This window comes from Monodon monoceros, unplaced genomic scaffold, assembly GCF_005190385.1.
Source record: "Monodon monoceros isolate NGI ecotype Baffin Bay Population unplaced genomic scaffold, NGI_Narwhal_1 Super_Scaffold_12, whole genome shotgun sequence".
Classification (NCBI taxonomy): Eukaryota; Metazoa; Chordata; class Mammalia; order Artiodactyla; family Monodontidae; genus Monodon; species Monodon monoceros.
The window spans coordinates 12,556,801-12,569,307 of NW_021703768.1; the positions used below are offsets into that span (position 1 = coordinate 12,556,801).

The following is a 12,507-nucleotide window of genomic DNA, read 5'->3' on the forward strand; positions in this document are numbered from 1 at the left end:
GACTGAGTTTTCCCCAGAATGTCCTCTTGCAGTCAGTCAGTGTCATTACCTACTTTGTGAGCATCTGAGGCAAAGCTGAGTTTTTTTTAATAGTCCACATTGGATGTGCCTAGTGACAGTTTGGTTGATATCTCAACTTTCTCGGTGCGTTTAAGTGGAGAAGTCCCCTAAAACCTATTTGCTTAACTACAACCTTGGTTCCATAAAAGGATGGAAAAACAGGCTGATGTTGCCTTAGCTTTATGCTTTGGCAAAAAAAGGCATACTGCATTTTTACATACTACATACTTTACAATTTTACATATTACATACATATTGCATTTTACGTACTAGAATTCCCTTTTAGTTTGAAGAGCATTCTTATAATTCTAGGAACTCTTTTATTCGAGTGTACGTACAAATGCTCATTTTTCTGTCAAATGAACTTTCTACTCTTCTGTCTCTTTTCAGTTTTACCAATATATGTATTTCTTTTAGTACATCAAGTTATATGGGAAAGAAAGATCATGGATGATTAACAACAAAATGGTTTCATTCTTCAATTTTGAAAGTTTATTTATAAAGATAATTACTTTTTAAAGTTAAAATGTCAGGTTTATAATATGAAGTTTATAATATGAATAATAGGAAGACATATAATAAGATCAACAGGGATTCTTTCCATTATTTAGTATAAGAAAATAATGATGAAAAAACAAAATCAATTTTTCCTTTTACTCTATTCATTAGAAAATAATTGTATATAATATTTCCTTAAACATAAACCAAATTTATTTGGAATTTTTTTAATTAATTTATTTATTTATATATTTTCTATTTTTGGCTGCGTTGGGTCTTTGTTGCTGTGCGCGGGCTTTCTCTAGTTGGCGGCGAGCGGGGGCTACTCTTTGCTATGGTGCACAGGTTTCTCATTGCGGTGGCTTCTCTTGTTGCGGAGCACGGGCTCTAGGCGCGCGGGGTTCAGTAGTTGCAGCACACAGGCTCAGTAGTTGTGTCTCACGGGCTTTAGAGCGCAGGCTCAGTAGCTGTGGCGCACGGGCTTAGTTGCTCCGCTGCATGTGGGATCTTCCCTGACCAGGGCTCAAACCCGTGTTACCTGCATTGGCAGGCAGATTCTTAACCACTGTGCCATCAGGGAAGTCCTAATTGAAACTTTTAAAGAAAAGTATTTTGGCATACTTTTCCCTTATTTATGTTCGTGAAAAGCCGCAAAGAAAAAAATATCCATGCTAAAACATACCAAAATATTTTCATGATGCCACTAAAAATTGCATTACTAAGAATATTTAGAGTTTATAATAAATAACAAAGTTACTTGTTTTACTCTCTTATGTATCACTTACATCTGGTTCCTTGATAACCTCTGAAGTAGTGTTCAACATTCCCTGCCAGATCCTAGAAAGATCTCGAAGGTTAAAGACATAATGGAATTTTGCAGGGGTAGGGAGCATTTTAATCTTAGTCATCTGCCATAGTCGGCGTGTCAGGGGAACCAGTTTCGTCACTGAATCTCTCACTTCTTCTGAGAAGCCCCTTTGGGTACAGTAGTATCCTATCCCAATCACACCTGAAAGGGGAAAAAAGTCATAACATTTTGACTGACAGTTCAAATCACCTAAGTGAAAATGAAAAACATTATAATGCAGAGTACAAAAATAATTAAACATTTTAATAGTTAACCACATATTAAAGAAATTTCTATTAATTAATGTTCTTTGGGGTTTTTTTAAACCTACATAGTAGGTATAGTTACAAGCAAGTTTCCAAACCTTTGCCCACCACTGTGATTGAAGGCAGATACTGCCATACTCCACTACCCTAGGGCACTAAGAAGACATTCTGGTCTGCCAGAAATTTATTAGGGTAATCTTAGTTAGTTTTTTCTCAGTTGCAATTTCAGAAATGGTAAATTAGTACCTCACACGAATGCATGCATAACTTTACGCTTTTTCTGAAAAGAGTGATTCCATAATCAGTTTCTAAACTCATTTTCATTTCTCAGTTAAATAATTATGGTTATCGATTGCGCTAGTGTTTCTTGGGTGAATTTATTTCTGAAATGCTGCATATGTAATCAATCAGTAATTTATTACACCCCTATAAATTACTCTGAGGATCAGACTCTGGCTAATCTCCAGTCTGTGCAATATTATTTCTTTGGCCAAAATCATTATATGGGTTGGTTAGGTATCAGCTACGTAAACTTTTGGTATGGCATTATATCAATGCAGACCTCAAATATGTATACCCACGAGGAAAGCATCTCATCGTGTCTAAGACCACTTAATGTTTAACCTCCTGGCTTAAGAAGCTAGCGACAGTTTCTTAAAGAAATACACAGGCAGAAAAAATCTACTTAGCACTCAACTCAGTACATACATAATAAAGTAAATCTTTATATAAACAAAATACACTGCTTGAGAGTGATGAAGCCCGTAGACTAAGGAACCACCCAATGCTCTTTCTGTGTTGACCTCTAGGTGGATATATTCTCACTGGAACCCAAGCAGGGATTCTTCCCTCCCATGCCACACTGACATTCACTTTACCAAAGATCTTGTCCACAGAAGCATCAGAGGGCAACGTGCAGTTAAATATAGAGAACTGCCTCTTGAGCCTTTGGGGTATATCGTTGCGTCCACCCCCAGGATGGATCATAGCTGCTAAAAACTGTATGTCCACAATGCTGGTAAACTCCCCAGGCTTCTCTAGGTTATAAAATCCATTCTGTTCCATCAGCTGTCGTACTATCTCATTAGTAACCTAAGAAAGACAACTTTTAGAATTAAAATGTCATTCCTTTATATCCCAGGACCTAACTCTTTGAGTGTTTCCAAATAATGGACCTTATTGGAATTTAGGAATTGCAAGTTGAAAAAGTAAAAAATATTTACTCATCAAAAAATAAATCAATGAGGAATTAGGCAAATAAAGTGCACAATAGGATCGATATACCTGGTCTCCCCACTCATTGATTATTGGCATATTCACATCATCAATAAAAACAGTCATCTTCTTTCCTGCTGGAGGGCCATATGTTGTGCCCATGCGTTTATCCACATAGCTCTCTATTGTCCTCTGTTAAATAGAAAAGTCAACAGAAACATCTGTGAAAATATCCCGACATGGTTAATTATTTTAAAAATCCAGGAAACTTTGAAATGACAGAAATTACTCAGAAAAAAACCCAAAATGTCCCTTAATTCTGGAAAGCAGGGCATGAGGTACCTAATTTTTCTTGCATAACATTTATAACCTTTGAAAATCTGGTTTAATTTAGGAGTAAAGAAAATTCTGATCAATGTAAATCTTGAATGGGATGAGACTCTTCTGTTTATTTCTACAGACTTAGTTTTGTCTTATTGTGCCTACGTTGGTGACAATATAATATAACCCTAACCCCCATTATTCAAAGGTCCAGCCCTCCTCAAAGTTTCCTTATAATCATAGACAAAGCTAAACAGGGCTACTGTCCAAGAGGCTTCTCAGGTCTTGCTCTGAGCTCCATGGGCGGCCATAATCTGAAGACTGTTCTCTCTTTGTTGAGAAATCTGCCAACTGGCTTCTGTAGCCTGACACAATCTGCTTTGGGCAGATGCAATCACACTGAATCACTTCTCTTCCCCTTCACAAAGTGGAGGACAATGCCCCCTCTTTTCTATCCAATACATTCTGAGCTTTGGTGGTACAGGAGGAAACTGCACTGTGCTCTATAAAAAAATGTCCTAGCAATGTGGAGAGGAATACTAAAACTGACAGAAGGGGTGCTGGAAGGAGTAATGGGGACATGAGGGAAGAACCCCAGACTACTGACTACAGTATTAACATTTCCATGGTCATAGAGTGTAGTTTGGAAATCAATCAGTTGTTCAGAATACATGTACTGAGTAAGCAGAGCCAGCACTGCAAAGAAAACAGAAAGGGCTCACACTTCTCATGCTCCAGAAACTCAATCTTAAAGACCTCATTTTATTCCCACTGATTCATGATTTAAGTCATGCTAAAGATAATGTATAAAATATAAGAGAAAGTGGAGGTGTATTGAGATAAAATGCATTCTCATTCTATCCAAAAAAGAGTTTCCTTATTTCATGAAGAGCAAACCAGTTAAAATGACATTAATAACCCTTCAAGATACAACCAAGAAATAAGGCCAAGATATAAACAAAAATCTATACATCTGTCCTTGAAAATTCCCCCAGTTTGGTAATTTCAAATTGTAATTTTCTGTCATCATTTTAATGAACAATAGCAAAAGATGTGAACATTTTTCACCATTTTAAAATAGAAAGATATATAAACATATCACACAAATTTCCCATGACAACAGTACAATGGCAAGAAGAATTTCATATTCCCCTGACATAAAAGAAAACTGTTTAAAGTAATGTACTAGGCTAAATTTAGCTCTCCTCAATGAATTTAAATGGATAAAGCAATTAATAATCTCTTGACAACTCCCTATGGCAAACTAGAGCCTTCCAGATATTCCCTCATCTGTTAATGAGAACTCATAGGCACATGAAGATTTTATGTCTTGGGGGGGCCTTCTAAGAGCTAAAAGCCATAGGTGGAACAGGTGAAATAATATGGAGTAATAGCCACATACCTGCACTTTCTTCCCCTTCATTATGACCCTAATTTCTTTGAAATAGCAGGAAATTACTAGAAGGAATTCATTTTAATATATAAAATTATTACTTATATATATATATATATATATATATATATATAATTAAAAAGCTAAGTTGATAAAAACAAAGGAGGGAGAAAAATTAAATAGCTTGTGAACCTAGAAGCTGAGACTTCTTCCTGTGTTCATAACTGCTGGCCATTAAATAGTTACCGAATGAACTGGGGAGTTGGATAAGATCTCCCAAAAGCCTGAAACACAGTAACTTCATGTTCTCCTCCATCATGGATCTATATGTTTGGGAATATTTAGGAAAACCATATACTTGGACTAGTGTCTCCAACTGGACTTCCCCACTTAGATGATCCATAGCATCACAAAATCAGCATATCCAAACGCAGACATCTCTGCCTCATCACAAAATCTGCACCCACTCCTAGGTGCTCATCTCAGGGATTAACACCAACTACCTAAATCTCAACCAAACATTTCCACATCCAACATCGATAAGGTCTATTGCAATTTAAATACTGCTTTTTAATGTATCTCATCCTCTCTGAAAAATGATATGCCCTTGATTAGTTAGTTGTCTTTCTCATATGGATTAATGTCACAACCTTTTAAATTGCCCTCCTTGCCTCCAGTCAGGCCTGGAAACTTCTTTATAAGTCATATACAATGTCTATATTGTGTGATTTACAATTTTGTCTAGACTCTTCTGTCTCCCCAAAGAAATCAGTTTAAAGAATAATCTATCATCTTTGTAGTATTCTGCCAGCCACCTTCTCCCTGGTCTCCTTGATCTACTGTCCCACCTCATCCATCTTTTTGGTGATATAAACCATAGTCCAGTTAATAAAACCAAATAGGTATATTCATTGATTTGATTATTGTCTGTCTCTCCCACTAGAATGCAAGGGAGGCAGGCACCTTGTTTATCTTGTTCATCACTGCCTCCTCAGTTTCTAGAAAGGTGTCTGGTACAAAATATTTATCTGTAAATATTTGATACATAGGTCAATAAAGACAAGAAACTTGGGAGTCATCTCTAACTTTTTTTCTCTCTCCCATCCCTCTCCTCCAACAATACCCACTCAACCAAAAACGAGTCCTGTCTGTTCTGCTTCTCAACCACAATTTGAACACATCCTTGTGCTCTTTCCATTCCCACTCTTACTATCTTGGTCCAAGTCAACCTCTCTCTGGAGGAATTACTGTAACCATCTCCTCTCAAGTCTCTCTGAGTACAGCCCTCTCTCTTCCATCTGCAGCCAGAATGAACTTGCTGAGTGCTGATGTAATCCTGTTTAGTATTCCAGTGGTTCCTTATTAGTGACTTACAAGGAACACCATGATGCTCCCTGCTCACCTTCCAGTCTCATTTCTAAACATTCCTTTTCAGGCTCTTGGTTCCGGCCCATCACGGTCTTCATTCGTTCATAGTCAGTTAACAATAAAACAATAAAATGATGCTCCTCTCAGACTGATTTACAGTGTTCATTAAGAGATCCTTATTTACATATTCCTAACGTAGCCATTTCTGAGCCAGAAATCTCTCAGCATTAGTAGTACCCAAACACAATTTGTGAAATATTGACTTAGATAAATGATCTTCCATAAAAGTCACTTCTCTCAACCCAGCTTATTGGTAAAGAGTTGAAATCTCTAGCAAGGGCCTGGACTAAGGGTGGTTTATGCTGTTCTCTGAGAATAGACAATAACTTGACTCTGAAATGGGAGAATGGTAGTCAGCATGACATCATCTGAAGCAATCTATGGCACCTAAACAACTTTCTGACCTCATTGTCTGTCTAGCTCACACATACATGGGATACTAGAGCGAACCCGAGCTGTGTCAGTGACATTTTAGACATAAAAAACAGATGGTTAGTCATCCAGATAGACTTAGGAATGGGGTTGAGGAAAGCCATTCTATGCTACTCTTCTTCATTCCAAATGAAAAGCTCTAAAACTAGGGCAATTCAATTTTCTGAATTAGTCTCTTAATAGACAATTCAGCCTCTGTAATCCCTAAATTATTAACATTATATAAATATTAAATTCCCCCAAGTAATGGTCAACTCTTTCATTACATTTAGTCCTGTAATTCCCTAACGAAATGAATCCCCTCCTCCTCTGGGCTCCAGGGTACTTAGATTACTCCATAAGTAGCACTTATCACATCAGCTATACTTGATTGTACACATGTCTGTTTCCCCAGCCAGGGGGAGGAACAGGTACAGTTGAGGAGGTTGTGCACTGCCCAGTTCTTGGGTTCACTATTCACATTATTGTCTCTGTGAATGGGACATAACACAAAATGTGCGTAAACTGCAATGGCCTTATGCAATAGCTCTGACTGGGTTTAAAGTTAGAAAAAAAGGGGTTAAACTGCTACTTACCCCACTTATTAGCTTTATGACTTATAAGTCATTTTAAACCACATAAGTCACTGAACCACAGCTCAAAAGTGGGAATGTGGGCTTCCCTGGTGGCGCAGTGGTTGAGAGTCCGCCTGCCGATGCAGGGGACGCGGGTTCGTGCCCCGGTCCGGGAGGATCCCACATGCCGCGGAGCGGCTGGGCCCGTGAGCCATGGCCGCTGAGCCTGCGCGTCCGGAGCCTGTGCTCCGCAATGGGAGAGGCCACGGCAGTGAGAGGCCCGCGTACCACAAAAAAAAAAAAAAAGTGGGAATGTGTATAGAGATACATAAATCATGTACATGTATGTGTGTGTATACATACAACAGAATATTATCCATAAATGATATAATACATGTGAAGGTACTTAGTGAATTTAATGCATCATAAAAATGAAAGATATTTTTTATTACTATAGGTATCTCTATATATCAGCACTTAAATCATTTTTCATACATATTACATCCAATCAAATTGAAATATAAAATATACTTAAGTTTAGGCTTCCATGTATCTGCTATTTAGCTAAAAGATAAAAATGGAGAGCTTATGCTTTTTATTAAGAAATCTACCTTTCCATTTTATTGTAACTCATCAAAACCAAATGAAAACAGGCTTATATTAGTAAAGTTTAAAATTCTCAATAGCATATTACAAAAAGTAAAATTATATCAAAAATAACATCAAAATATAATAATATATAACTAAAAGATAAAAATTTTAAAATGCACTGTGATAAATCAGCCATTTTAATATTAATAGGAATAAAGAAAAGTCATTGGAAGGATCAGATGGGTGAACTGGAAAAGCACAGTGGAAGACATGGGAACTTGGTTTTTCACCCAGGTTCTGCCACCAACTAACTATCTGGGAACTCAAATGAGTACTTCAATCTTCCTTAACCTGAGTGTGTTAATATTAACAGTGAAACCTGACATTTTTAGAGAGCTTTTTACCATAAAAAAATACTTTCACATATTATATCTTAAGAGTCTCCTCTGGAAACTGGTCTTCAGGCTATGCTCTGAAGCACAGAAAGGATTTTCTTCAATCACACGGGCCCCTACAGGAAGCAAGAAGGAGGTTGGAAGGGATTTCAGGAGGCCAGCTCCAATTCCATCAAAGCAAATCCCTTGTTACCTGTTTGATAGATTAGTCTTCTACATAAGATTTCATTAGGAAAAGTGGTTCTGAGTCTAGGAAAAAATGTGGAATTTCCTTCCAAGCTCTACAATTGTCATTTTTAAAAAACAAAACCTATTGCTACACAAACATTTGTAAGACGGTTGTTGCACTCGGAGTACTTCGAGATTATTTTTAGAACAGAGAAATCTTTTCAGAAATTCTCTTAAGAAATTTTCTTTTTCGTCTTATTTTCTGTATTGTTTACATTTTTTAAGGTACGTGTGAATTACTTTCAAAAATAAAAAAATTAAAACAATATTTGTTTTGAAAAAAAAAATCATCTCTCTTAAAAGACTAACTGAAATTTCCTTAGCCAAAAAGAGGGTGACCATATAATTTTGGTCCAAACTTCATACTTTGGATAGTAACAGGGATGCTATTCATTATTCATCTGAGACAACAGAAGATAACTGGACAGTCCCAGGAAAAGAGGGACATAGAGTCTGTCCTCCTGCTGATAAAAGATGTGAAAGTGACACCATGGTAAAAACAAAGGAAGTTCAGATGAAAACAACCTGTCAAGAAACAGACGTGTGCCCTTGACACATGTGCCATCATGGCAACACGAGAGGGATGGACGGTATCTATTTTCTCATCTACAATTTCAATTTGGTTTGGATCCAAATAAATGGGACACACAGAGACAAATGCTCAGCTCCATCAGCCCTTGTTTAGCATGAACGGCTGAAAATTATAGTGAGAAAGTTAATTACAGCAGTTTGGCTAATTGGAAGTTTTCTAAAGCTAATGAGTCTAGCTTAATTGAAAGCCCTGATGCTTAGCAGTCAAAACAGGCACTAAACAGACCAGATGATCCTGTGATGCCTCTGAACAGAAGAAGAAATAGTGAAGTGTTGAGACCACTTTCTTACTGAAGGATAGGAAGGATTTGGGTTAAACATCAATAGTTATGAATCAGATAATGGAACCCTAAAGAATACAGATGTTCATGTTATGAAAACCTGTTTTTTTCTTCTTCTAATTTATTATGCTTCGATATGGTACTGCTTCTAGAAATTTATTACATGGTTTATGAATTTGTATATTAATAAACAGGATGTTTTCTAGATTACGTGTGCCTTTTTCTAGGAAATTAGTAAGTATTTCATGCTACAGAGACATAAAGCACAGGTCTTTACCACCTGAGAGGTGTAAATATCACCAAGAGTTACTAGCAAAAATATGTGACAACTCCTTGCCATCTACTAAAGAATTTGGCTAGCCTTTGTCCCTGGTTCCTAGGAGGGAGCCTTTAAACCCTTGGAATTTCCCGCATAATAAGAACGTCTTTGTTATTCATTGTGGGCCCCTCAGACCACTCATGCCAGAAAGACCAAACTATGATTAGAGTGTTAGGGCTTTAAACCACGTGATATCAGCTGACTTCCCAGGGGGAAGGGGTTTGGAGACTTGCTTCAATCACATGGCCAACCAATCATGCCTATGTAATAAAATTTCAGTAAAAACTCTGGACATGAAGCTCAGGTGAGCTTCCTGGTTGCTGATATACATAGATATGCCTGGAGAGTAATACATCCTGAGGACAAAGAAGGTTCATATTCGGGACCCTCCCAGACCTTGCCCTATGCATCTTCTTTGGGCTGATCCCAATTCATATCTTTTATAATAAAATCATAAGCATAGCATTTTGCTAAATTCTGTGAGTCATTCTGGTGAATTATCAAAACAGACAGGGTCATAGAAACCTTTCAGTTTGCAGCCAATTGTTCAGAAGTGTTGGTAGCCTGGGAACCCCTGAGCTTGTGGCTGGTTCTGCAGTGAGAGATGTTTTGTAGGGACTGAGCCCTTCACCTGTGAAGTCTGCACTAACTCCAGGCGGTTGCTGTCAGAACTGCACTGCAGCCCTAAAGATTCAATCCACTCCCAAGAAATGTGAAGAGCTAGATAGCTACTCTACATAATGAAAAAAAAAAAAAATCACACTTTGATTTAATGCTTAACAATCAGCATCCACAAGTAAGGTTATATTATAACCTTTAAAGAGATGTTCTCCAAAAGTAAAACAAAGTTTTAAAAATATAAAATAGTATCAAGGGAATGTGTATAATGTTAGCACCTTGCCAGCCTAGGATAATCTAGTGTGCAGTTCCCCAAACACAAAAATACCACTGCTGAGTCACTGCAATCTGGGGTTCACCTTCGATCCAGACCTTCCCAACACAACAGTGTGTAAATGATATTCATTAATGATAGAAGGCTAGCCAGTTTTGGAAATTCCATCTCTAACAGAGGAGCATAATGTTTTGACAGACTTATTTAGAAACTTAATCAATGGTCTTAGTTTTTTGGCACTCTGTAGTCACCAATTACATTAAGTGATTAAAAAGTCATGATTTAGCCTTGTTCTCAAGAATTTTCATTGCTCTTTGATATTTTCATTCCAACAACTAAAGAACAACGAAGTTAATCAAAAATGAAGTTCTTTGGATTTGAATTCCCCTGAAAATTTCCCTTCCATTTTCAGTTTATGAATGTACCTTTTCCTAACTCTTTTTCATATGTATCTTTTCAAATGTACCATTTCATACATTTCAATTTATAAAATGTATCTTTTATTAATGTATTAACGTTCTAATAAAGGTATCATAGATTATTTGCAAACAATTAAAGCATGGACTGAAGTTTAAGATTTACTCTCCGGTTTCTTAAATAATTTAGGAATAGGAGAAAAAGAACCAGTTAGCCACTGCAAGTCCTGGTCAATCTTGGCAGTTCCATTGACAAAAGCCATGCAAACTTGAGAGCTGTTCTCTGTTCCTCCTCAATGATACCATAAGCAAAATCCTTAATGTGCTAAGATTCTAAGACTGTATTCCTTGCTGCAATTGATAATAGGAGCCATTGTGGAATGTTAAGTCAGTGAACAACAAGATAAATAGGAACCAGAGATTGGAAAAAGAATAGAAACTAGATTTGAAGAAGATCAGACTTGAAGCAAGACCAGCTTCAAGATTCTTTGATGCTAATACCCTGTTGTGGAATCATGAAGTAGATTATGTAGAGGTGGATGGGGGAAGGGAGAAAAAGGAAACAACATGAAAAGTATTTCCTTAGATATATTAGCAGCCCTTGACTCAAGAGAGAGACCATCAAAGATGACTCCAGTGTGTCTATCCTAATGACTAGAATAATAGTAACACCCACAGAGAAGCAGACAGTAGGGAGAAGAAGTAGGTTTAGGTGGGGAATAAATAATATTTCTTTCAATTCTGGATTTTGCATGTCCACAGGCTTTTCTACAGAGATATTCTAAACAGTGCTGAGGCTTTTAACACCATATATAATCTTTTTATTTCTCCATAATTTAAGATTATATGTTATCATCTAACTAGGGGGAGATTCTATTGCAACAGAAAAATAGAGATAATGGAAGACGTATGTAGGGGATTTACTATGGCTGTGAAAGTGCACATGAAGTTCAGTGGGTACAGCAGAACAGCGTGAGATTTGAGCCTCCAAAGCTTATCACAAACCTGGGCTGAACCAGCAGCACCAGTGAGCCAGTACCTGAAACATCAGCGGGGTGGTTGCAGAAGAAAAGTTCAGACTCTTGATCATGTGGCTTTCAGGATCGTACTTTGACATAAATCCCTTGATTATGACCGTTTTGGCTGTTCCTTGTTCACCAATTAACAGCACAGCCTAAGATAGGAGTTGAGAAAGAAATCCAAGAAATACAATAAAATTATTGTCATGGGCTGGATTGTGTCCCCACAAAATTTATATGTGGAAGCCCTAACCCCCAGTACTGCAGAGTGTGACTACATTTGGAGACAGGGTCTTTAAAGGGATGATTACATGAAAAATGAGGCCGTTAAGGTAGGCTCTTGTTCAGTCTAACAGGCATCCTTACAAGAAGAGGACATTTTGACACACAGAAAAACAAAGATGCACACACAAGGACCATGGGAAGACACAGTGAGAAGACAGCCATCTGCAAGCCAAGGAGAGAGAAAGGGCTCCAAAAAAACTAAACCCGCCAACACCTTAATCTTGCATTTTAAGGCTCCAGAACTGTACAGAAAGAAATGTTCGTTGATTAAGCCACCGAGCCTGTGGTATTTTGTTATGGCAGCCATGGCAAAATAATATAATGATCAAAAGAGAAGGATTTCTCTTTAGAAAAACAAGTCAAAATTCACTTTCTCTCAATATATGAAAAATCATTACTTAATTATGAATTAAAGCTATTCAACTTTAATATTGTTACTGAGGAATAATAAAAGAAGTATATTAATTTGGCTAATA

General features: G+C 37.2%; 1 protein-coding gene across 1 annotated transcript in view; it reads right to left on the minus strand.

Moving 5' to 3' along the window:
- Positions 1-12,507, minus strand: part of DNAH5 (dynein axonemal heavy chain 5) — a 202,723-nt gene that overhangs the window by 89,140 nt on the left and 101,076 nt on the right. Inside the window, exons 46-49 of the mRNA XM_029217285.1 lie at positions 11,767-11,901; positions 2,956-3,078; positions 2,550-2,763; positions 1,344-1,567 (exon numbers count right to left, since the gene is read on the minus strand). Coding sequence (XP_029073118.1) covers positions 1,344-1,567; positions 2,550-2,763; positions 2,956-3,078; positions 11,767-11,901 — 696 coding nt within the window. The remainder of the gene's footprint in view (positions 1-1,343; positions 1,568-2,549; positions 2,764-2,955; positions 3,079-11,766; positions 11,902-12,507) is intronic.